The sequence below is a fragment of the Anolis sagrei genome, chromosome 1 (assembly GCF_037176765.1).
Source record: "Anolis sagrei isolate rAnoSag1 chromosome 1, rAnoSag1.mat, whole genome shotgun sequence".
Taxonomy (NCBI): domain Eukaryota; kingdom Metazoa; phylum Chordata; class Lepidosauria; order Squamata; family Dactyloidae; genus Anolis; species Anolis sagrei.
Window position 1 is genome coordinate 265134781 of NC_090021.1, and position 27503 is coordinate 265162283.

The 27503-nt window shown below is 39.1% G+C and overlaps 1 protein-coding gene and 1 long non-coding RNA gene across 4 annotated transcripts in view; one reads left to right on the forward strand and one right to left on the reverse strand.

The window, feature by feature from the left end:
• The window catches only part of NAV2 (neuron navigator 2), a 282686-nt gene that overhangs the window by 175610 nt on the left and 79573 nt on the right, over positions 1–27503 (reverse strand). For all 3 annotated transcript variants that reach the window (XM_060765681.2, XM_060765628.2, XM_067462702.1), the window contains exons 2-3: positions 9988–10105; positions 2176–2228 (exon numbers count right to left, since the gene is read on the reverse strand). In XM_060765681.2, the coding sequence (XP_060621664.2) occupies positions 2176–2228; positions 9988–10105 (171 nt within the window). The remainder of the gene's footprint in view (positions 1–2175; positions 2229–9987; positions 10106–27503) is intronic.
• The window catches only part of LOC132769075 (uncharacterized), a 109939-nt gene that overhangs the window by 13394 nt on the left and 69042 nt on the right, over positions 1–27503 (forward strand). The window lies entirely within an intron of this gene.

Below are 27503 nucleotides of genomic sequence, written 5' to 3' on the forward strand. Positions count from 1 at the left end.
TACAAAGAGCTGTGATTGCTAAGATTTCCTGAGCAAATAATGCAGTTGTGGACTGGGGCTAACTTTAAAGATGCCACCATAGAAGTAAAACTTAAATGTGTTCTGCTGGCATCCCGTTAGTTACGATGTCACGGGTTAATCCTATGACCTTGTAACTGTTTCCTATTCACATTTATACCATGGTAGCAGTGCCACAATTATAAATGTCCCCAAAATCCAGCCAGCCACATGAAGGAACGGAGTCCTGAGTTGATGGTGAGAGAGCCACTGAAGGATGGCTCCTCTAGTCTACTTCCACCAGCAAGCCTGGAATACTATGGCGTTGCAAAAGGACTCCACACAGGTCCCTGTTTCTGCTCCTTGTACTCACTGGCAGAGGATAAATTCATCATACTTCATTAACAGTGCAGAACTCCATCCCTCAGTATGGGTATCTGGCTAAAGTTTACAGTGGATTTCAAGAGTCAGACTGAGAGATGGAGCGTAATCATAATATTGTGACTATGTTTCTGATGCAGGATCTCAACCATTAATTTTAAGGATAACATGTTGGCTACATATGTGAACCAGCATTTTATGGTTTGAGCTTGGATCATAGTCAGGAAATGAGGGTTTGAATCCCTATTCCACTATGAAACCACATGGCAATACTGGGCAACACACTTTCTCAGCCTCTGGGGAAGTTAACAACAGGTCCTCTCTGAACAACTCTTGACAAGAATGCTGTATGATAAAAACTTCATAAATTGGAAATGACTTGAAGGCTATTTGATTCTGCCAAATGGATACTTGTATCTGCCATTTGAAAGAGAATGGGTTATGTTATTTTTGGTTTCTTCCTTTTTTTCCTTTCCCCCCTTTATGTATCATTAAGCTTTCTGGGACAATGTGAAACTTTTCCACATTTGTGGCAGAGTGAGTCTAATTAAACTTTCAAAGGAGTCTTCCTTATTAATGGTTAAAATTGACCTAACCATGTTGGTGTAGCATCATATTTGCACCTAGAAATCAGTGTCAAAATTTACCTCCAAAGGTGCTAACAGCAACATTGATAATTACACTTGGCAAGATTATTCATCATCCTGATGTTCTTCTCTTAAAAGAAAAAGTTATTTAATTCAGGTAGTCCTACATCTAGACCTTGGACATTACAGTAACTGGACTTGCTGTGGCAAAGTATCCCTATTTCAGGATGGCCTCTGCTGCTGAACCAGCTGATGCTTACACAAAAGGTAGCCTGTGCCAGTTAGGCTATTTTTTATTTATCAGTTTTGCCTTATTATGAATTTTGTTGGCAATGAATCTAATACAGTTTAGGGCAGTGGTGATCAGCCTCCTCACCGTAAGTCACAGCATCTCTCATATCATGAGGGTTTTTAAAATAACTATAATTTATGAAATTGCAGTTATTTTATAATTATCTTTGGCTTGTGGGGCAATGCTTTTTTCCTCCTGTACTTATCCAAGCACAGTATTGTTTATTAAATCTCTTTATTCTTTAAAACCATCTCTTCATTCTACAGTACAGTTTTCCAAGAACACCTAAGCATTAAACTGCAAATGTATATGCTTTCAATAATTCAACTTGGGACATTTACAGACTCCTGCAAATTGGCTCAAGTTGCAATTAGTAAACTGAGCTACTTTACCCCCTTATCAAAAAACAGATCAGTTTATTCAAAATCTAAATCTGATAAAAGCTTCTTACATGTATATCCCATTATCCCTACCATCATATATCATTCAACAGAATAAAGGAGGGAGAAGACCTTAAACCATCATAAACATCCCTGTCCTGACTCTTGAGAACAATATGCAAATATTTAAACATTCATGCTATAAATTGAAAGGCAATACCTTAATTTAAAAACACAGCAGATCAATATCCAGTTACAAAGTGTAAATGAGAGGTTAACAATCAAATAAACAAATGTGATAATAGAATACTTCTTACTTTTCTTTCTTTTTAAAGGATATGCATTTTAATACATTGCAAGGCTGAACAATAAAAGAAATATTGATTAGCTGTCAAATGTTATGACTTTGCAGTCTCATCCTAAATGTATTTATCTAAAAAGTTCTAACAGAACTTTAAAAAACTCACTGCTTCGTAAGTATACTTCAGCTTCACAATTTCAGAAAATTCAGTGCAGATGGGTTTAATTTTTCACTTACCATTTGAGATCTATTCTTTGGACAGCCATTGATGTCTTCTATTTTTTCATTTGCTAAAATGAACAGAAAGAGGGATTGAAAGCAAAGCAAAACAAAACCTAGTGTAAAGACACCTGGTCCGGTTATTCCCAGGGCACTTGTTGCAGCTAAATCAAATGCTGTGGTTGCCCAATAAAAACAAATGTGTGCAACACTGAGCCATCAGACTGAATTCTTCTCCTGAGCTGTTCCTCCAGAGACAGCTGGAGAAGGTCACCACCATTTCAAAAGGAGACAACTGGGCTGACAGCATTTCTCAAAATGATAGGTAATCTTTTGCAGATTGATTGCTTCAAAGATGGAAGCCGTATTACACTTTATGCATGAATGCATGCATGGTTGGGTTAATAAGTCATGCACGTATATAAATCAAATCAAATGTAAATAAAGCATAGAAAAAATCCCCATTTACTACACACACAATGGAGAAAATCTGTCTGTTTCTGACAAAACATTTTGAAGGCCTCTCAGCCAGTTTGAACCCAATAATGCAAATATATCCAGTGGTCTGTAATTTAATGCAAGGAAACTTCAAAGGTTTCTCCATTTTCTTAAAGCAATCAGCTCTCTCTTCTTCTCACTCAGCTCTTCCCTAGCTACCGGGACAGTGATATCAAAAAAATATAGTACTGAAAATCAAGGTTGCCAAGAGATGATCATTATGTTCTATAAGATTACAAAGGGCATTACAACTGCAATGAGCCCTTTTCAGTAACGCCAAATATGCTATCACATGGACTCACTAGTATCAAGAAATAGTGAGAACAATCCCTCTCATATGAAATCCATTAACTCATTAGTAAGACTGGGATAGGCATAATGTGATAACACAGCAAGCCTCAGCACAGGAAATTGGTATGTAAGCACAAAGGAGAAGCCACTATTTACGCGTGGAACCCAAGTTGTATCTTGCTAAGTTTATGTATCTTATTAAACTCGAGGTAAGACTTGAATCCCAGAAGATTAAATTGTAGAAAGTTCAATTTACATAATTTTAGATGGTAGTAATACTAAATTCTCCAACAACGTTTCCGTTTCTTCTACATCAGGCATGGGCAAACCCAGGCCCACGGGTTGGATGCGGCCCCTTGAGTTCTTTGCTCAGGTCCTCCTCTTTCTCATCATATCCTTTCTTCTCTCTTCCCTCCCTCCTTCCCCCTTCCCTTCCACTCTTTTGTCATTCCCTCTTTCCTTCCTCCTTCCCTTCTTTTCCTTTCATCATTCCCTTCCACTCTTTCATCCTTCGTTCCTTCCCTCTTTCTCCTTCCTTTATTCCCTTTCGTTTTTCCCTCCTTCTCTCCTCCCTCTATCCCCTATTCTCTTCCACCCTTCCTTCCTTCCTTCCTTCCTTCTCATTTTCCTTCCTCCTTTTCTCCTGGGGGATGTTTAGCTGGGAGAGGAGAAGGTGGAGAGGGAACATGAGTACCATATTTCAGGATTTTATAGGGTGTCCCATTGAGGAGGAAGGGGAAAACTGATTTTCTGCTGCTCTAGAGAACAGGACACAAGGAAGCAATGGGTTCAAATGACAGGTAAATAGAGTCAAGTGAAGAACTTCCTGGAGAGTGGCATTGGCTGCCTTGGAGTGTGGTGGAGTCTCCTTCTCTGGAGGCTTTTTCGCAGAGGCTGTCTATTGGGAGTGCTTTCATTGTGCCTTCCTGCATTACAGGGGGTTGGACTGAATGGCCCTTAGGGTCTCTTCTAACTCTAGGATTCTATATCAGAAGTAGGCAACATGTAATCTAATGGATACACTATTTCTCTCCTGTTCACCATCTCATAATGACCAAGATCAACCCTTCTAGGATCCAATAGTTTCCCGTGTTTCCTTCATTTTCTGCCTCCAAAAGAGAAGAGGACAGGAAGGAAAGGGCAAAGAGGGGTCTTGGGGAGAACCCCCTTATGGCCTGCTCACCCTGCTCTGACCTGCCATGCGGACCCCAAGTTAGAAAGTTTGCCCATGCCTGTCCTACATGTACTGCATACTGTACATGCAATAACATGGCCTCTGGGTGAAAAAAAATACACTGATCAAAATTGTGGCCTTTTCAAAATATTACTCCCACATACTCTCGAAATATGAGTTATGTCTTCCTCCTTCTTCATGTCAAAATAGCAAATTAAATGGCTTAATATCCTCCAAAGGCAGGATGTGGATGGACCAAACATTTGCTTCTTCTTCACAAGCAGATCAAAAAGAGCCAAGAAAGGAATGCTTGGCTTCAGTCCTTCAGTGACAGACACATTCCAAGACTACTAGCTTCTACATGGAGACACATACTATTATGTCTCACATGTGTACAGAAACAGCAGAAGCATATTCCTTCTGCTATATGGTACAATAATGTACTCTTTAAATAACTTGGCTGGGCAGCTGCTGGTTTCCCCCAACACATGAATATATATAAAAGGAAGTCACCAGCAGAACAAATCCTTCTGGCAAATCAAATGTTCTAAAGCTAGCAATGCATACTGGTGGTATTATTTATCCACTGGAATGATGAACTTTGCATGATCCTGCTCTAACACAGGCACACTGGATCAAATGGTAGCTGGGATAAGTCAGTGAGCAACCAATATAGAAATTGATGAATCTTCTTTTTTGGATTACAGTTCCTAGAGTTTCTCTCAGAATGCTTCCTTCAAGGGATAATATGGGAATTATAATCCAAAAAAATAGGAACATTTCTGTTATCGGTAAATGAGGGCTGTTGTACCCATGGCACAATTCATGGCTGAAGTCTTATTGCCGCAGCACACACTCCCATTCCTTCTAGTTGGAAGACATTGGGCAAGTTGCATAATCTCAGCAACAGAAACCCCTTGACAGGTTCACCTTAAGATTGCCATAAATTAGAAACAATTTTTTCCATGTCAGGAGCGACTTGAGAAACTGAAAGTCGCTTCTGGTGTGAAATAATTGGCTGTCTGCAAGGATGTTGCCCAGGGAACGCCTGGATGCTTTGATGTTTTACCTCCTTGTGGGAGGCTTCTCATGTCCCAGAAACAACTTTTAAAAAACAAGCAATAATAACAGCAGCAGCTAAAGGGAAAGGGGGAATTTCAGGGGGAAAATGGGTTTAATATCCTGTTGGTCCCTTCCTTTCTTCCAGGATTTGGGTCAAAAAATCCAAAGAAATGAGGCGTCCAAGAATTTGGTGAAAACATATAGTGAAAGCACCAAGGCCAGGCAATCAATTATGATGATATTCTAAGGTAAAAAAGAAAAATTGCATGAAATGTGCAATGAGGGAGCTGCAGCCTGACACCAGAGCTACGGCTGCCTATAAACCATGATTAATGCCACCCTGCTGGTTGTGGCAAGGCTTGATAATAACACATGTTGATGGCTTTGAGATGTGGTAGCAGCTGAAAGCTGTCTTCTGGGTATTCACAATTCAAAAAGATAATCACACTAATAGGGTGTGTAAAGGGCCTTTTTAAAATATTCACTCTCAGTGAAATTGTTTGACTTTACTGCAGCTATGGAAAGTTCTGAATGTCTATGAAAAATGCCAACATGGACAAACTGCTTGGTTTTCTTGTATGTGTAACCCAGTTAAGACATTTATGATAGTGGTCTTATCTAGGTCCATAATTTTTATACACTTTGGGAGAGGAAAAATGTTTTGCTTGTTAAAACCAAAGACTCCTCCTCCTTTCCAGGATCCCTTTCCCACATAGTACCCAACTGCAAGACTATGAGCAAGTTGGATATAAGAACTTCTTACTGTTCTTACTGTTCATTCCAACAATTGGTATTCGGGGACCAAGCTGGGCACACTAAACCATCAGAAAGCAACCATCATATGTCTGTCAGTCATGTGGATAATTTTAGATTTTGGAGTATTTTGAGCATAAGGGGTGCTCAGCCTTTATAGCCAAGAGTAGCCAGTCAGTCATTTGCTGGCATGCTGGAGAGATAAAAGTTTGATATGAAAAGAGAATTAAAAACACAACAATGCCCCAGTTCTAAATGTCACTGAGCAACAAAACCCACTGGTAACATTGGATCATTTATTTTCTAACAAGTTGACTGTTGTGAGGATAACGCACATTTACAGAGACTGGATGGCCAAGTTTTGGGGGTGCTTTGAATGCGATTTTCCTGTTTCTTGGCAGGGGGTTGGACTGGATGGTCCATGAGGTTTCTTCCAATTCTAGGATTCTATTATTCTAAACTTTTCTCATGCCATAGTTTTTATTCATAGAAAGTTTATTCACTTGGGAATAGGATGGCAACTGTAACATACCTGTTTCCCTGAAAATAAGACAGGGTGTTATATTAATTGTTATCATTGTGGCTCTCATGCCAAGTGATAATCAGTAGCAGAATATCTCAAATGACTGGACAACCCATATATCATAGGGGGCACTAATCTCATTGTCCATTTAAACAGAGACTATCATAATAAAATAAAAATCAAATTCTGCATTTCATGGGAAGTCTATTTTTCCATGGAACACTAGACAGATTTCTAGTAACGAGGAAAATCCACAACCTACATGGCAGTAAAAATTGGTCTTTTAGAGAAGTATAATATTATCTTCCTTGCCAATAAGAATATATCTCTTTATATGCCTCCAAATAGCAATTCTTGAAAACTTAACATCTATTGACAGCAGTGAGAGTATCAACCATTCTGCCTCATCCAGTAGTCGTTGTTATATAAATGTGATTTTATAGCTATAAGTAGTAATGTTTATGTTTTAATTGCTTTTAACTGTGTTTAGATTTTTAACTAAATGCTTATCTAATTGTTGAATTGTTTAAGGCATTGAATTATTGCCTCTGCTGTAAGCCGGGATGCCCTTCAGGGTTGAGAAAGGCAGGATATAAATATAGTAAATAATGTTTTTAAAAAGTTTTGTATCTTTATAATAAATTTGCTTCACAACTACATCTTAACTTTTTAAAATACATTTTAAAAATATTTCCTGGGAAAGGACAGAGGCATTACAAACTAATTTCTCTCTTATTGAAGACTAGTTACAAAGTAGTCAGGAAAAACTAAAGTGAGTTGGCACATTTCTGAATCCCACTTCTGCTAGCTCAATCAAAAATTCTTTTAAAAGCATATGTCAGTGATGTTCCTTCAGCTGTTTGGCTTATCAATTTTGATTTTAAAATATTAGGAAATATGTCAATTATTTTTAACAGGGAAAGAAAGTCAGAGCAAAGGAATAGTTAAAATACTAACAATGGTGATGTAATAAGCTTATATCATCCCAGGACTACAGGAGAAAGGAGGTCAATTTGGACCATCCTAGAAGCTTCCTGCTCATGAAGAACTGGACCTCTCCTAATGCTTCTGGCAGAAAATGTCAAATGTCAAAGTTCTTCCCTTGTTCATTCTAATTTGTACTAATGGATGTTTTGTGTCTCCGGTGCACTACCATTCCACCCATGTGGGTGACAATACCATATGGGTGACTTGCTGAAGGGGATAATTAATTTGACAAACTGATCTAGCAAAAGTGGAAGAGGAGAAAATGCCCCCTGCCGGGCATCCTTACTACCCTTAGATGTTAATATGAGTTGAAGATGCCAGTAATGCATAGCAGCTAGACTTTTTATTACTCCTGAGATTAATTGTAGCCAGCATATTTTAGTACTATAATGTTCTAAATTATTTAAAATAGCTTTGGTTTTCTTTATAGACTGCAAAGGGTGAGTGCAGGTACACAAATCCAAGAATATAATTTGATTTCTTTACATTTAATTACTGTGTATCTCATACAAACAGACCTTTGAGGTGACCTGATACTTTGAAGTGATTGATCCTTAGCCTATATTGTTGCTGTGTTGTTGTTGCTGTTAAATTATATTTAGTGGGAATGGATTTAAATTAACTTTCACACAACGGAGTATTACAAGAAAAGTGAGGTCTCTACTGGGTTGTTGTGAGTTTTCCAGGCTGTATGGCCACGTTCCAGAAGCATTCTCTTCTGATGTTTTGCTCACATCTGTTGCAGACATCTTCAGAGGTTGTGAGGTCTGTTGAAAACTAGGCAAGAAGTGGTGTTCATATATTTGTGGAATGTCCAGGGTGGGAGAAAGAACTCTTGTCTGTTTGAGGCAGGTATGAATGTCGCAATTGGCAACCTTGATTAGCATTGAATAGCATGGCAGCTTCAAAGCCTGGCTGTTTCCTGCCTGGGGGAATCCTTTCTTGGGAGATATTCGCTGGCCCTGATTATTTCTAGTCTGAAATTCCCCTGTTTTTTGAGAGTTGCTCTTCTTTCATGGACTTCTATTATAAATGGGTTTCAGAGTCTTTCTCATCAAAATGTGGGAGACATTGTGGCAAAACAGGTAACATGAACAGGCAACTGTCACCTTATGTTCCTATTCCACACCAAATATTGTGCAACAGAGGAGTGTTTACATTTTTGTCAAAATACTTTGATCAAATGTGTGTCAGTGTGTCAATTTTCCTTTTTACTGTCTCTTTATGGAAACCAAAAGGTTATACGTTTATACAGATAGGTATAAATATAGATGTATATGGGGTGTGTGGCTTAATCACAACCCTCTTCCCCAGTATCTTTCTTTGTGAACTAAGTTTGTTCCATTCATGCTCAAGCCACAATTGCCAGTTTGCGTTTATGAACCATCTCTTACATGCAAATCTATCCATGTCTGCTTAACAGTCAGTGCATTTAATACCACGACACTTATTTTCAACATATATAGGATTGCAGGATGAGATACTGCAATCCTATATATGGAGTATGTCACATTCTATTAAAAGTCAATGATACAATTACATCAAGCACACATTTTTCCTGTATGAAAAACTCAAGGTTCTGGTCCAACTTATCTGTCTCAACGCATCTCCTCCTAAGAGTCTACTAAAACGTTAAGATCATCTGGTGAGGCCCTGCTCTTGATCCCACCTCCTTCACAAGCACAATTGACAGGGATGAGACAGGGCCTTCTCAGTGGTGGCTCCTTGGCTGTGGAACTCCCTCCCCAGCAACATCAGGCAGGCTTCATCCCTTCTGGCTTTCAGAAAAAAGCTAAAGGCTTGGCTTTGCACACAAGTGTTAGAAGAATAAGTTACTACGAGTTTCAACATGGTCTGAATTAAGGATTTGAGCAAGGTTACCGAATGAATGGAACTATGCACCTTATATGTTTTTAATTTGTATACTCTTTTATGTGTCCTATTGATTAACTGCTAATCGTTTTAACTGTAGGATATGTTTTTACTCTTTATTGTTGGTTTTTACCAGCATTGAATTCTTGCCGGAGCTGTAATGAAGTTAAATAAATAAATAAAGTTATGATTTGCACTTAGATTTTTAAACTACCTTTTCTTGATATTTCTATCCCACATTTCTATCTCACAGAAGCCTTTAGAAATGACACCATGCACAAATTTGAGCTCTGGTTTTGAAAAAAGCTGGTTGAAAAGGCACTTTTTGGTTAGCTAAAATCAAAAGCATTTTCTAAAGCCTAAGGCAGGCTTAGTTTAACCTATTAATGATTTCAATCAAAGTGAAAAATTAGAAGGGAATGTTCAACAAAACTATCCAAAATCATATTTCTTACATTGCTTTTAATTTTTCTCATAATATTAATATCTCTGAAAAGCTTACCATGAAGAGCTATTTCCCACAAATCTTTTACACAAGGTTTTCAATTACATCATTAAAATATCTATATCAAAATGACCACAATCTCATGCAAGTTGTCTCTTAGCTTTCTTTTTCACAAAAGAAAATATTGTTAAACATTACAATATAACAAAAAGCAAATTTGCTCACCTACAACCTGGATGATTTCTGCCAGGAGAACACCATCGGTTACATCTTGCTGCAAGTCCTTTATCAAGCGTTTGTGGCCGGATTTTGCTAAATAGTGATTGGCCCAATCTGTATAAATCTGCAAAGAATAAAAGATGAGAAGGTTACGTATTAGGCACTTGACCGAATCTGTTTTTCAAACTAATTTTTTCACTGAAATTCATGTAAACACCAAGGTTTTCAGTCCCTAGAACAGAATGTCCTTCTTTTTCCTGAGCTGTCTGAAACAAAGTTAGCAACATTAAAATTCAAGGCATTGTGCTGATCAAGTATTCAGCTTATTATAGTAGGGCTTTCTTGTATAGAGAAATTTGACATCAGAGCTGGAAGAAACTAAAGAAAGCTTCTAAACATGCTACAGCCTGAATGGGTTATCAGACATGGAACTAAACAGTCTGCAAGAGAGACTGGGCTGGATTTCTTTATTTATATTAAGGAATTCAACATTTTCTTTCTGTCTCACAAGTGAAAACCCCGAAAGCATATTTTAAAATCACAAACACAACAATATACGCATTGTTGGGAAATGTTATTAATTTATAGGATTTGAAAATAATGGCAACTATTTAAACTGGAGAATTCTTTTTAAATGCAGCCAGCAAGACATTTAAATTATACTGCTATTCACTTTGTTTATGAGACATATACAGTGGCAGCTAACAATAATTCTAAAATAGGTATCCAAAGTTACATTTGAAAAACGTATATTCCTTCTATTCCAAACACCTAAATTTGCATGTACCTATTGAGAATGTCTTGGCTGGTAAATTTGATGTTGTTTTGAAAGGATTCATTTTTAAACAATTCACTAAGTTCACAATGTTCAGAAAGTTCCTCCTCATTGTGGCCTGTACTCTATTATATCCACACCAAAGCTATATTATGCATTTCACTGGGCCTGGTATTCTCAAATAACCAGTGAATTTATGATATTGTTGTGTTCTTTTGTAACACATTCAGTTCTTAGTGACATTGCACAAATTATTTTTGCAACAGTGCTCTTTCAGAAAGGTAAGCATCAGCCTATTTTCCTGTCTTCTTAAAGAGTTAAACATTTAGGGAAAGCATGTGCATGTTGAAAGGAAAATCAATGGATTATATCCAGAGTTTTTATTTCACCTACAGCAGCATTTCTCAACCTGGGGGTCGGGACCCCTGTGGGGGTCATGAGGAGGGTGTCAGAGGGGTTGCCAAAGACCATCAGAAAACACAGTATTTCCTGTTGGTCATGCGGAATCGGTGTGGGAAGTTTGGCCCAATTCCATTGTTGGTGGGATTCAGAATGCTCTTTGATTGTAGGTGAGCTATAAATCCCAGCAACTACAATTCCCAAGGTCTATTTTCCCCAAACTTCACCAGTGTTCACATTTGAGCATATTGAGTATCCATGCCAAGTTTGGTCCAGATCCATCACTGTTTGAGTCCATAGTGCTCTCTAGAGGTAGGTAAACTACAACTTCAAACCTCAAGGTCAATGTCCACCAAACCCTTCCAGTATTTTCTGTTGGTCATGTGAGTTTTATATGCCAAGTTTGGTTAAATTCCATCATTGGTGGAGTTCAGAATGCTCTGGTTGTTTGTTGTTGTTCATTCGTTCAGTCGTCTCCGACTCTTCGTGACCTCATGGACCAGCCTACGCCAGAGCTCCCTGTCAGCCATTACCACCCCCAGCTCCTTCAAGGTCAGTCCAGTCACTTCAAGGATGCCATCCATCCATCTTGCCCTTGGTCGGCCCCTCTTCCTTTTGCCTTCCACTTTCCCCAGCATAATTGTCTTCTCTAGGCTTTCCTGTCTCCTCATGATGTGGCCAAAGTACTTCAACTTTGTCTCTAGTATCTTTCCCTCCAGTGAGCAGTCGGGCTTTATTTCCTGGAGGATGGACTGGTTGGATCTTCTCGCAGTCCAAGGCACTCTCAGCACTTTCCTCCAGCACCACAGCTCAAAAGCATCGATCTTCCTTCGCTCAGCCTTCCCTAAGGTCCAGCTCTCACATCCGTAGGTTACTACAGGGAATACCATGGCTTTGACTAGGCGGATCTTTGTTGCCAGTCTGATGTCTCTACTCTTCACTATTTTATCGAGACTGGACATTGCTCTCCTCCCAAGAAGTAAGCGTCTTCTGATTTCCTGGCTACAGTCTGCATCTGCAGTAATCTTTGCACCTAGAAATACAAAGTCTGTCACGGCCTCCACGGTTTCTCCCTCTATTTTCCAGTTGTCAATCATTCTTGTTGCCATAATCTTGGTTTTTTTGACGTTTAGCTGCAACCCGGCTTTTGCGCTGTCTTCTTTCACCTTGATTAGAAGGCTCCTCAGCTCCTCAGGAGCTGAGGAGCTCTGGTTGTAGAAGAACTATAAATCTCAGCAACTACAAGTCCCAAATGACAAAATCAATCCTCCCCCATCCCCACCAGTGTTCAAATCTGGGAGTATCGGGTATTTGTGCCAAACTTGGTCCAGTGATTGAAAATACAAATCATTATATCTAGGCAAAAATGTTGAACCTATGAAAAGTTCTTGAATATATGAATCTGCCTTAGAAATGATGACTCAAATCACTGGTTCATTTATATTGGTTATTGGGAGCATACCATGCCCCTATTAAAGCAGCTCCTCTGGCTGCCGATAAGTTTTTCACTCTGCACTATATGAGACTTATATTGATTGCAGTTTGTTTTGTACTCTGAAGGTATTGTTGCATTTTATTTCTTAATCAGGGGGTTTCTGTGATGTTTACGTTGGTTGTTGTTGCTTTGTGTTTGACAGGGTTGTTCTCTGTCAAATAAGTAACCTCAGATAGGTACAAAAAGCCAAAGCGTTGAAAAGTTACCCATCTTGGACTATACCCCACTGCATTGTCAAGACAGTAAGGCCATTGCTGGCTGGGAGAATCTGGGATTTGTAGAGATTAGGTGTAACGTTCCCTCATTCTGCACAGGAATGTACAATGCTCAGGAAGAGGGCCAATAATTTGTATCTGAAGCAGAGGTTTAACCGGTTCTCATTCATGAACTCATTTCTACTGTTAAAACCTAGAGCCTGTTTAGGTCTTGCTATATAATTGTTGCCATTGTGTCTTATGTAGATACTCCCTTTAATTTTTTTAAAGGTTGATAAAATACTTCTATAGGCAGTCCCCAAACAGGATAGGTTCTGTATGTTTGTTCTTAAATTGAATTTGTATGTAACTTGGAACAGGTACATTTTTAAAGTAACTCCAGCCAAAAATATCTATTTGCAGCTTTGGGTAACACAGGGAAGGCTTAACAACCCTGTGGTGTTGGTTTTATTGTTTGTGCCCCTGTTCAGAAGATTTCACCTCACTTTCTTTCCCTGTGATAACTGGATTTTGAAAAATCTGGCTTGTGGAATAAAGGGGTAGATTTCTCTCAGCTCCTGTTTGTTCCCCCCTCCCCTGTTCTTAACCAGGAGCCATTTGTAACTCAGACTGCCTGTACTTGGAAATGGAAAAACTACTGCTGTATTACTACAGCTGCCTCTTATACAAATATAAAGAACACTGCATTTATGAAGCCATTGCTTCCTTTTCAGGCTCTAGGTTTGTATTAAGGGTGTGATAGGTCAATATCGTGTTTGCAAATATAACCAAGCACTTTTCAGTTCACTACTAAAATACAAAAGTTGGAACAGACAAGGTTTTGACAGATGGTATTCTAAAGTAAATATAAACAGAACAACCCTCATAAGTAAAGCAAAGCAAAGCAAAAAGTACATCCTAAGTTCCAGAAGCATAAAAACACAAAGTGGGGGGGGGGGGGAGGCAAAAGTGACAGTCAAAAGTGCAGTCTTGTCAAAAGCTTTTCCCTACACGCACACTCAGAGGGGCTCTTCTTGGAAAGCCCACAACATGTGAAGTGGACAAAAACCTCTTCTATCATGTATTCAAATGTCCCACATGCATTTTATAGAGACTTAGCATATTTATTAGGAAGAGAAATCCTCAGAAAATCCACATTTCATTATGGAAAATGTCTCCCATTGAGATTCTAGCTGAAGACATATGTTCAACTTAAGTCAACATCAACAGAAATTTCCAAAGCACTGTTACTAAAGTAGCCAATGTGGAACATGAACATGTCATTTTTACACTATCTACTTCATCACACTAGATAATAAATCCACTTTAAATCTGGTTTCTGCTTCCTGCAGAATTTTGGGGTTTGTAGTTTAGTGAGGCTGTTAAGGGCTCCTCCCTAAACTACAAACCTCAGAATACTGCAGGGGGCAGAAACTGGTTTTAAAGTGGATTCATTCTCTAGTGTAATGAAGCCCTATGAAATAGTTTCAGTGTTTTTACAGTCTCCTGCAATGCTAGATTGACAAGAAATGTATTAATTGTTGCTATAGCCCTACCTACACTGACAATTTAATGCAGTTAGCATTTAGCTTCAAATTGTGATAGCCAGACACCAAAGTCCCAGAAAAGCATGTTTATTTTATTTATTTGGGGTGCTTCTACCCCGCCCTTCTCAATCCCCTAGAGGGGACTCGGGGCGGCTTACAAAAGGCACAATTTGATGCCTAACAATTACAACATACAATGCAATATACAATACACAAATTTACCACATAATATCATAGTTATAACTAATTAAAACAATCAGACAATATACTAGCAGCAATAAAAACATCTTGTGGTCAGTGTTCACCAAATCCAAGTCCGTAAACCATTTAGCATTGTCATTGTCCTTTCCTACTCTGGTCATTATTGGTTATCTTTGTCCATCTGCCAGCTTACCTGAAGGCCTGGTCCCACATCCAGGTTTTTAGCTACTTCCTGAAGGAGAGGAGGGATGTTGATGCCCTAATTTCCCCGGGGAGTGCATTCCACATGTGAAAGAAAGCCCTTGATGTGCCTCAGTGCTCTGTGGTTTGTGTCATCACCATCCAAGCCTCAACCTGGTTCTAGGATTTCCTATCTGCACAGAGACACCACTTTCTTCAATACTGCTTTGAAACTGTATTAAATGGTCAGTGTAGATCGGGGCATTGTTTGCCAGCTCTAAGGTGAACCTATTGCAGCCTTTCCTTGTCCAGATGTGTTTTCCATCTTTTCTTCCCTCTATTTCTGATGACAGGTAAGTGCCACTGAGTCTCATAGAGGGAAAGTGGGATACAAATATCATAAATAAATAAATAAACAGTGTGAATTGCTTTGAATGTCAACCCACTTAAGGCTTATTGATTCAGATGCAGGTAGTTCAAGAAGTGTTTGATTCTGTTCCCTGAACTTGCATCACTTTAGCTGGGTTACATCCAACTCTTTATGTTGCTCATTCCTAATTCAAACTCAAATACCTAAATGTAACAATGTGCATTTAGGAATGTAACAATCTAATTTAAACAACATTTTAATAAATGCAGAAAAAATGCATGGCATGAATAGTTCCTGTGTAGCATTTTCTAACTCTATATTTTTTTTACCACATTCACATACCACAACAAGCCATAGTGTGAGCTGTTGAAATACGGATTGTTCTGATGTGAACATCTTCCTTTGTTACAAACCATGGCTTACAACCAGTTACAAATTATAATCAAAAAGCATTGTGTCTTGTAGGTTTACAAGGCATGGTTTTTTTTTAAAAAAAAATACAGTTTATCCTACTATCCAAAGCTGTAAGCGTGGTGTGTCCCTGACATATTTCTCCAAATGCCATACTAGAACAGGAGCCACCAAAGGTATTGACCAAAACAAGCCATTGTTTCTTTCTGAAATATTTTGAGGAAAGAAAACAATACTTTTTACAAGTAACTCCTAACTATAATACAATGCCTGAGTTCATGTTGTTTTCTTGTTGATGTTGTGTGCCTTTAGGGGTCTGGATCCCTGGGGGGGGGGGGGGGGGGGTTGGCAAGGGCATGTTAGAGGGGCCACAAAAGACCACCAGAAAACACATATTTCTAATGGTCTTATGACCCCTTTTGGGAGAGAAGGCTGAAGATCTCTCTGCCTGTCCTTCTCTTCCTTTTTGGAAACAGAACGTGAATCTTCCCACCAAAAGCCCTCCTCAACAGTGATTGGCCAGCCTCTCAGCTGGCCCCTCAGGCAAGGGGAGGGCTGTTTCTGAGGCTCCAAGCATGGAGTTGAGAGTAAGCATGCTCGGTGCATGGCAGTGTGATAAACATATGTGGGCAAGTGAGAGTGCGCAAGGTTGGAGGGAGGCTCAGTCGAGTCCCTTCAAGACAGGTGGGAAAGTGCCCAAGCGATGTAGGACTGAGAGTGGCCCAGCAGCATCAGGAGGAGAAACATCAACAGAAGCACCTTAGTTAATTTGTAAAGTTATTTATTATAAAAAGTCAGGCTTTCCTTTTTGTTTTTTTTAATTAATGCTCCCATTAGAAAATGCATAAGGATGTGGACGAACTACAATTCCCAAAATCATGGGTCAGTCCCTTCCCAAATCCCATCAGTATTCACAGTTGGCCATGTTGGGTCTGTGTGACAAGTTTGGTTCAGATTCTTCATTGGTGTGAGTCACAGGGTTTTCTGGATGCAGGGAGAACTACAATTACTATCATGTTGGGTCAGTCCCCCGCTCCCAAAACCCCACCAGCATTCAAAGTTGGTTATACTGGGTATTTGTGCCAAGATTCATCCAGATCCATCAGTTGGGTGCACATTGCTCTTTTGTAGTTCTCCCTGCATCTTTTGATGTGGGTGAACTATAACTCTCAACCTCTGAAGTCCACCAGTATCCAAAGTTTGGCATGCTGGGTACATGTGGCAAGTATACTAGTTCCATCACCAGTTTGGTACAGAATGCTTGGTGAAGTACAACTCCCAGAATTCAAAATGAGCCCCCCACCAGTATTAAATGTTGGCCATGTAGGTAGTGTGCCAAGTTTGGTGCAGATCCAATGTGGCTGGGTTCAAAGTGCTCTTTGATTGTAGGTTAACTATAAATCCCAGCAATGACAAAATGAATCCCTCCCCAACCTCACCAGTATTCAAATTTCAGCATATCAGGTATTTCTGCCAAATTTGGTCCAGATCCATCGTTGTTTGGATTCACTGTGCTCTCTGGATGTCGGTGAACTACATCTCCCCTAAATCACTGCCAATTCCTCCCTCCTATTTGTGCCTAGTGTGGTCCAGATCCATCATTGTTTGAGTCCACAATGCTCCCTGAATGTAAGTGAACTACAACTTCAAAACTAACCCAAACCCAATATAGAATCATAGAATCAAAGAGCTTGAAGAGACCGCATGGGCCATCCAGTCCAACCCCCCTGCCAAGAAGCAGGAATATTGCATTCAAATCACCCCTGACAGATGGCTACCCAGCCTCTGTTTAAAAGCTTAAAATGTTTAAAATATTTTCTCTTGGTTATGGGAGTTTTGTGTGCCAAGTTTGATTCAATTCCATCATTCCATCATCAGAATGCTCTTTAATTGTAGGAGAACTATAAATCCCAGCAACTACAACTCCCAAATGACAACATCAATGCCCCCAACCCCACCAGTATTCAAATTTGGGTGTATTGAGTATTTGTGCCAAATTTGATCCAATGAATGAAAATACATCCTGCTTATCAGATATTTACATTATGATTCATAACAGTAGAAAAACTACAGCTATATAGTAGCAACAAAAATAATGTTATGGTTGGTTGTCACCACAACATGAGGTGACCCTCCCTCTGGGTGTTTTGGACTACAACTGTATTAAGGGGTCGTGGCATTAGGAAGTTTGAGAACCACTGGAACCAAAATGTAATCTGATCACTGGATTTTCTTGGTTAGATTTGTTTGGAGGGAGGGTTGCTAAGAGTGTGGCCCAATGGGAGTTTTGAACCCTGGTCTCCAGAGTTGAAGTCCAGCACTCAAACCACTACACCATGCTGAATCTCCCATTGCCAATCATGAATGAAACATATTGACTTGAATCCTATTGAAAGTCCTAATTTCAATAGAACCTCTCTACTCTGTTTTGTAATTTGGTAAGTCAACACTTGTAGATGTTCTACTGATTCAGTGGGTTGACTGTATTTGAACTACCAGTTATTTGGATTCAGGCCATCCCACCCACCCCACCCCCACCCCTACCCCTACCCCTTGGAGCATTTTCTTTTGAAGAGATGCACTATGAATCAGCCTCATGACTATGATTCAAGGCGACACCACAGTAACAGCTGAACACTACATTTTTTTACAGCTAACGCCATAATTAGAACTGACCAAAGAGTGTACCGCATTCCTTGTTGACTGAACAAGTTACTCACAGCAAAAATCCCCATAACAAAGCATGTCTTAAAATGCCATGCCTATCAAAATGCTATCTAAAAACATAGGGGACTTTTTTTTATTCACACTGTACTTAAACTTAGAATTAGCATGTGCTGAAGTGATCCTCACAGGAACATTGATATTTAGCACTTGTCACCATCTCACAAAGTAAAAAAAAAAAAATCAGGTGCAAGTGTAAAACAGAGTCATACACTTTTCACACTATAATTATTGGCTTACTTTTCACATTTTAAATTTAAACTTATTTAAGGGATAGGATTTTAGTCGAACATGTGAAAGTATTGCCACACTTGAAATGTACAAGTGATTATGATGGACATTCTTTCATTTCAGTAACAATATTATTGCAGTGGAGCAATTTTTAATAACAACTCTTTAGACCAGGACTGCAAATATAGACTTCAGAGGCTTATATGACATTTCTAAGTGCAAAGCCAAAAATGTAATAGCAAATGCAGCATATAAAAGCACATGAATTAATGTGAAGCATCCATAAAAATGTTCAGTTATGAGACCAAAATTATTCCCAAATTTTCAGAAAAGTATGTGAAATTTCTTGCCACAAATCATACCTGACAATAAATTACTTCTCACAAAACAGAAGCATTACAATGTAATTATGTCACCACAGTCCTCTTACCAAAGATTGCTGTCTGAGACCACCAACTCTAGATACTTAAAGCTTCCTATATAAATTTACTGTGCTCAACATCTCTACCATACATCATATGGTATCAGAGATGGTGGTCATCACAGGTGAATTGTCAAAAATTAGGGATTATCTATAGTCAATAGGGACAATTGGATATTGTGCTTGAGATAGCACCAAAAATTCAAATAGACATTTCCCTCTTGCTTTACTAAATTCTTCCCTTGCAGAATAACTATACAGTACAATTTGCATCCTTGAATACAGATGTAGGTTACTATTTCTTAAACACGCAAAGGTGTCATCTGAAAAAAAAAGCCACATTCAGAATAGAAGCATGAATTCCAAAATTTATGAAAGACTTTCAGCTTTTGCTACAGTATCAGAGTAAATGATAAAGAAACCATAATCTGCTTACTCTTTTATAGTGATCGCTGGAAAATTTACTTCGCTCAGAAGCCGCAGCCCGGAAATTCATATTTATTGGCATAATATTCAAAATAAAGATAGACCAGTCCTTTATAAAGCCGTCTGCTCTTCTTTGTCGGGGAATGTATAGTGGAGGGTGGAATATATGCTGGCATGTGAAACCACAGTAGTTAATTTTAGTGGAGGTCATGTATGCACCCTGATCAAATTTTCTTACAATGGAATGTCCTGCTGCATTAGCGCGCACACACACACACACCACTATACTTCAAGCATGTCTTTCAGTGCCTAAAAATCTGTCACATCCACCTTTTCTTCCCAGGCTTTTTCAACATAAACCTGAAGGCTTGTTAAACCCACATTATCTACTGCTTTGAGAACAAAAAAATATCTTCAAGATAGTTAATATTTCTTCCTGCTACATTCTTAAAACAAAAACATACAAACACTAAGTAGTATAGAGTTCGTAATAAATAGTGTTTTAAAAATTATTGTTTTGGTTGCAGTTTCAATGGGGCATGGACTCCACAGAGTCATTAATTACCATATATTCCACTATAATCACTTCAAATAATGCTACCAATCAATCAACCTCATTTTTGGTTCACTACACAGATATTGATCACTATCATCATCATCACATAATGATGTTATGCATTTTTATGTGTTATGTTTTAATTGTGTTCAGCAGGCTTGGCCCCATGTAAGCTGCCCCAAGTTATTATTGTTTAAATTTTTATGGAGATTTTATGGAAATTGATAGATTGATAGAAAATCCCCTTTTTGTCATCTCTAGTTCTAAACTCTGTTCACAGAATGACGAGGCTTATTCTTGTGGGAAGTCTGCTAGTAGAAACACGATCAATTGTATGTTACCCAGAAACCAGTATGTCTAAAGCCAACCTGACCACTAGCAATTGATGCCCCTGTCATCCACAGATTTATCCAATACCCTCCTAAAGCAAACGTGTTTAGAGTTTTAACCACAACTTGCAATAATCTCTGTTGAATATCCCATCCTTTAGCTTCAGTAGTCAGTAACCAACATGATATAGCCAACATTTGATTATGTGTTCCTGCATGGCAGCCGGATGAACTAGATGGCTCACGTGGTCTCTGAATTCTGTAATGGTTTGAGCACTGGATTACAACTCTGCAAACTAGGGTTAAAATCTCTGGTTGGCCATCAAAACCTACTGGGTGACCTTGGATGAATCACATTCTCTCAGTTCTAGAAAATCCCATGATACATTTGCCTTAGGGTCACTGTGCTGGAATAGTGTTAAGTCCCTCCAGAACAGTGAAAGGAACTGAAACAATCGAAGTTCCAATTACTTTTGTATTTGTATTCTGCACTTGTATTTTACTTCATTCTTTTATTTTAAACTGCAAAACAGCAAGTGTAGAAATTACATTTAAATTCTTCCAAAGCACCATGCACTTCTAGATTATGTTCATACTAACATTAAACATTTCTAATTGGTGTCTGTTACTCAAGAACCAACATTTGCTATTGTAGCATGATCTTGCTTATTGTTACCTTTCCTCCTGATTTCACCCACATTTCTGTAATGTCTCGCTTTCTTTCTCTCTTTTTCTCAGTGTGGGCAGAAAAATCCTTTTGCCGATGCCCTTTCTTAAATAGTAAATTCCTCACAAGACAGGACACCTCCTTTCTGCCTTAGTAGTCACTGCCTGGTGCACAATCTGACTCCCTCATAGGGCCTTTGCACTTTAAGGAATTCAGGTTTAAAAAAGTGGAGGAAAGGAGCACTTAGGGTTTTGGTGTTTAATTGGTATGTTTCACTTCAGCGTAGTCCAGTAAAACTGGCTGTCATATTTCTTGCTATCTGTCTTTAGCTGTTTAGAAAGTAGGTTGAATCCAGGCCTGTAGTGAGGCCTGTTTCAGATTTTTTTTTAAAAAACTGGTTTACTCATGAATTTTAACTAGTTAACCAAATCCCCATGCTAAGTCTATGAGATGCAAAAAATTGAGAGTCCCTCCAGAACTGCAAGCACTATCTCAGGCAAATATTGACAATTTATTCACACTGTCATTACTTGCAGCAATAGCCGATGTAGTGAAACAACCAAATTGGGGGGGGGGGGTGTTAAATGCTCTCATTAAGGAGGCCAGACTTGGTGGAGGTGGTTGACAGGGGCAGAGCTGCAGGCTATTGAAGGCTGGTCTGCCCCCTGCGGTGCTCTTTGCTTCAGCATGAGCTAGGAGGCAGGTTTCAACCCCCCCCCCCTGCGAAATTTTCACACACACCCCCCCCCCAAATTTTCAATCCCTCCCAAAAAAAAAATTTCTGGCCCTGGTTGAAACCCAAAGAAATAGATGCTATAGAATTTCAAATCTAACATTCTGATCAACAATCATTAAATTAAAAATCATAAAAGATCACAAAATCGTACTAAGCAGTAGGTGTGTGCGATCAAGGGAAAAAAATCAATAATCATTACTAACAATTTTTTTGGGGGGGGGGTTGTTTCTAAAGTGTTTCTAAAATATTGTAAGGGGCCCGTATTATGATATAACAAAAATTTTGTTACTTTTCCATTATGTAATTGTGCAAGTGGGGAAGATTCCGGGGATTTTTTCTTTAAACTGCTGTACTTTAATTAAACTAGGTTTCCCAAAACCAGAATGATTTTGGAAAACTAAAGCTTTGGAACAGTTGTTCCAGTCACTCCAACACAGATAATAGCAGATGCAATAACTGAGAAGTGTCCCCCCGCCCCCCAGAGAATGGTTTTGAAAAAATTAAAAATAAAAACTTCTGCTCCCACCAGTCACTCTTTAGCAAAATCAGTAATAAATTAAATTATAGAAGTAAAATAAATATCAAAGACTCACAGGAGTCTGGATTCCTCTTAATAGCAGTCTGTCACTCAGTCTTCCTAGCCTCTCTCAATGTAGTCTAGCCTACTGCGTGATTAGGCTAGCCTGCTGCTCTGCTTGCACTCCTCTCCCAGTTCACAATGGAGGCAGCCTCATGGCGCTCCTTAATATATAAGAGAATGGCCACAGCTCCGCCTCCACCCTCCTCCCTCAGCCCTGATAGGGTGAAAGGCATACCATGTTTGGCTTCACTTCCCAGTACTGTTTGCCTGCTCTGGAAAGTAAAACTGTATCACAAAGAGTGTTACAACGCTTATGCAACTTAACAAAAACTTTTGAGTAGGAGTTTTGATTCTTAAGTTTTTGTGTGAGTGTCATTTGCGTTTCTTAATTTCAAGTCATATGTATGAATCTTACAAAATAGATCTGACATATGACACACAAATGACTCTTTTGCACAGTCCTAGTAAGCAAACAGTGAAAACATGAGAAATCTGGCTTGACATCATATGTCTATGTAGTCCAACTACTGTGTGAGATCAGGGTTGTGAACTCTTATTTAATATTAGCTATTATCAAGAAAAACGGGGAACTTCTAATCTCAAACTTGATTTCCTGGAGGAATGAGCTAAGTTTATTTCATCAGAAGTCAGAAGAGATGACCCAACAACTGCAGGGAGAGGGGGAATCAACTGAAAGCAACCCACAGCTCATTTTCTTTCCAGCCTACCGTTAAGGATCCAGGGACTGGAAGCAGAATTTGGAAAAGGCGCTTCCAAACTCCTCCAACCACCACAACCATTGGCAGTTGGGAATTTATCTAACTCTGGCTGGTAGAGTAAAATGGAATTTTAAGATAGGAATACTTATGGAAACTCAAATCTGAATTTGAATAAGAAAGAATTCAGTGCCTAGACATGGCTTTACTCACCTGAAAGAAGAGATGAACCCTTGCAAATCCTAACATTCGTGAAGACTGGTGAGTTTTGCTGTCGTGTTTTAACTATAGGTTAGTCTAAAATTAAGAAAGTGTTGGGTTTTATCCCTGACTGCACAAGTCTCTAGCCCTCAATGAGGCCTAGATAGATGAGAATGAGGGATTCCTTTCCCCAAATTCCTTGTACATGCCTACCTCAAGAAGGGGCATAGAAGGGGGGGGGGGTTCCCTTACTCATCCTGCATGCCACTATCTTCTCCCCTTTGAATACTTAGCAATGTGATCTCTTCAGGGAAGATGCAATTTACTCAGGTATTTTTATTGCCCTGGGCTGGCCATATGGCTTATCTCCATTTTCTGGCATTTTTCTTCCATTGTTCTTCTAGAGTGAGGAGACATGCCTATTTTGTTATTTTTCCTTTTTCTTTTCCTTAGAAGATAGCTCAGTGAAGCTAGTTAGCTCCAAGAACCTTTCCTATCCAGAATGGATTTCTTCTGACTTTAATAAGAATATTATTTTCAAACCTATGAAGTTGTGGATCTGCAATCTTGTTACATCCTATTGAATGGAAACCAATTTTTGCTCTTTACATGTAAGCTTCTGCTGGTTATGAACTGTGCTTCTGACGCTCTGCTATATTTTTGTGGAATCACACCCAAGTGAAGGTTATTTTTGAGCCTAACAGCTCTTGATTCCCAACAACAGGAATAGGAACAAATCAAGCAGTTGTGCTCCAGCACAGTAGGATGGATTGTACCTTTTAGCACTATGTTTTTAGGCATCTTACATCTATAATTACATCTCTGTGGTCATCCTTTACAAAATAGATACCTTCCTGTGCTCCACTGTACACACTTGAAACTATAAACATAATATTAGATCGTTGTTGCTTATAACCAAATACCTTCCAGTGATAGAAGAGTGACAGTACTTCACACTTTAGGAAAGTAGCCACTTCAGATAGCTGAAGTACATTGTGACCTTCAAGTCCATCCTAATTTTTTTTTGTAAATCCCTCCCACTTATTGAGGATTTTGTGGGAATTCCTCTAGAACATTTTAAGAGGGACGATTAATTCAGACTCACATGACAGCTGAAATTACTTTCTTTTCATGAAGCAGATAAAACAGCTGTAAAGCATTTCTGAGGCAAAAGTATTCCTTCATAAAATGAACAAACTGTCAGGATCCTGTCTTTTAGTTTGGCAGGTGGAAAGGAAAGATTGTTAATGTCTGCACATCTTTTAAGTATGACATACAAACAAGGTTGATTTAGAAGAAACAAGCAGCATCTTTCTGTGTTTCAGATAATAAAAGGCAACTGGCCAAGGACTGTGCCTGACCAGCTTCTTTTTGCTCCAGTGGACTTGCACAAAAACTACCGTTGATGTTGCAATCCCTTCCGTAAATGACTGATGATCAAACGTAGCCTTTGGGGAATTCATTACCATGCATGGCCTCTAGCAAGACTTGTTCCAAAAGATTTTGTGCCTTGAGATTCAAATTAAATATGACTTTTAATAAGTAGCAGGCAGACACATGCATTCCTTTTTCATCATTAAAAATGAGAGCATAGGGCCTTCTCAAGATTGCAGCCTGAGTGTGAAGACCAGAGGAACCACCTAATATGGAGCCTGCTTGCTTTGCTGCCTTAGTAGACATGCTATTGTGTATCCACACTTTCTGTTAAGCATCCACATCCTTTTGCCTGCTGCAAACAAATGAAATCATGGTGGGGCTTTGGGTGATGTTTCCATGACTTTTCTCCCCAGTTCCATGTGTTAACCCTACTTCAGAAATGCAAATAGTTCTCCCAACTACACCTTTTTTGCTTCTTTGGGGCAATAGGATACAGGCCCTCTCCATTATTGTTCTCCAGCAACAGGTATTCACTAGTATAGATATATGAACTGGTGATTTTAAATTCAGAGGCATAATGTGACATGTATCTGTTATCATTTAATGCGGGGAATGCCATGGATGTAGCGTACCTGGATTTCAGTAAGGCCTTCGACAGGGTCCCCCATGACCTTCTGGCAAACAAAATAGTCCAATGTGAGCTAGGCAAAACTACGGTGAGGTGGATCAGTAATTGGTTAAATGGACGAACCCAGAGGGTGCTCACCAATGCTTCCTCTTCATCCTCGAAAGAAGTGACAAGTGGAGTGCCGCAGGGTTCCGTCCTGGGCCCGGTCCTGTTCAACATCTTTATTAATGACTTAGATGAAGGGTTAGAAGGCAGGATCAAGTTTGCAGATGACACCAAATTGGGAGGGATAGCCAATACTCCAGAGGACAGGAGCAGAATTCAAAATGATCTTGACAGATTAGAGAGATGGGCCAAAACTAACAAAATGAAGTTCAACAGTGACAAATGCAAGATATTCCACTTTGGCAGGAAAAACGAAATGCAAAGATACAAAATGGGGGAAGCCTCGCTCGAGAGCAGTACGTGTGAAAAGGATCTTGGAGTCCTTGTGGACAACAAGTTAAACATGAGCCAACAATGTGATGTGGCAGCAAAAAAAGCCAATGGGATTTTGGCCTGCATCAATAGGAGCATAGTGTCTAGATCTAAGGAAGTAATGCTACCCCTCTATTCTGCTTTGGTTAGACCACACCTGGAATATTGTGTCCAATTCTGGGCACCACAATTCAAGAGAGATATTGACAAGCTGGAATGTGTCCAGAGGAGGGCGACCAAAATGGTCAAGGGTCTGGAGAACAAGCCCTATGAAGATCGGCTTAAGGAGCTGGGCATGTTTAGCCTGAAGAAGATAAGGCTGAGAGGAGATATGATAGCCATGTATAAATATGTGAGAGGAAGCCACAGGGAGGAGGGAGCAAGCTTGTTTTCTGCTTCCTTGGAGACTAGGACACGAAACAATGGTTTCAAACTACAGATGGAAAGGAGATTCCATCTGAACATGAGGAAGAACTTCCTGACTGTGAGAGCTGTTCAGCAGTGGAACTCTCTGCCCCGGAATGTGGTGGAGGCTCCTTCTTTGGAAGCTCTTAAACAGAGGCTGGATGGCCATCTGTCAGGGGTGATTTGAATGCAATATTCCTGTTTCTTGGCAGGGGGTTGGACTGGATGTCCCATGAGGTCTCTTCCAACTCTTTGATTCTATGATTCTATGATTTCCCTATCCACCAAAGCTGTTATCTTTCATACAGTTTGGGGACATTTTCATTGCACCCAAAGTAACCAATTAAAAAGGCTCAGAATGGTAAAGAATTGTAAGATTAGAAATATAAAATCTTCTCTCAATGTAAGTGTTTTATCATATTCTAAAAGATATAGACAAATTATGTCATTGAGCAATGGAATCCTTATTCAGGAACCAACAGAATCTCCATCTGCAAACTCAACCATTTAGACATTTTAAAACACAGATATAATTTAGCCATAGCTAATCTAGTTAAAATCAGAGTCTGGACTGATGAAGTCTTTGCAGTCAGTATTAAATAAACCCCCAGATTCTAACGCCTAGAAATTTATTGCAGTTTCAGCACTAAAATAGGTTCCACCTTGTTGTCTTAAGGATGATTTAGATTTTCACATTCACAATCCTGCACTATTAGCTAGGTCTAAAAAGAGAGGCAATTCAAAATGTCTGGAGAGGTTTGGACTAGAATATTTCTTTCCCAGAATACAGAACAATGGTTATTTTTCAAATTAGGAGTATGAATGCAGTTTCAGAATGAGCTAGGCATCATTTTTGAGCAACATAGAAATAACTGTACAGTTCATATTCTATACATCTTGTCAGAGGAAGAGCTACATAGTTGGAAAGTCATATAAATATATCCACAACACACATATATTTGGACCTATACATCAATACTGAGGTTATTTGAGTAGATCTTGTTTAGAATTTTCCACTGAGAAGTAAGTAATCTCTGAGGATGCCTGCCATAGATGCAGGCAAAATATCAGGCGAGAATGCTTCTGGAACATGGCCATACAACTCGAAAAACTTACAGCAACTCAAGGAAGTAACAGCTAAATGTTTCATAATGGCAGATTAGATTAAATAAATGAATCCATGGAGACTGGGGAGAGGTGCAATGATCATAAATCAATAGGTGGCAGTATTTATGCTGGCATATTGTTACATTTAATACACTTTCCAGTCGCCAGATGTACAATTTGATGTGATCTGGGAGTTTCCTAATGTTTCATCAAAGAACAATGTTCCTCCTATAAATCTTCTTAGTTAGATTTCACTAAGTACATCACAGTTTTAAAACAATGAAGCACTGAATTAATTTCAAACACATATAACTAATGTAATCAAATCATATTGTTTGAGCCATCTGTTTCACAGTCGTAAAGCAACAC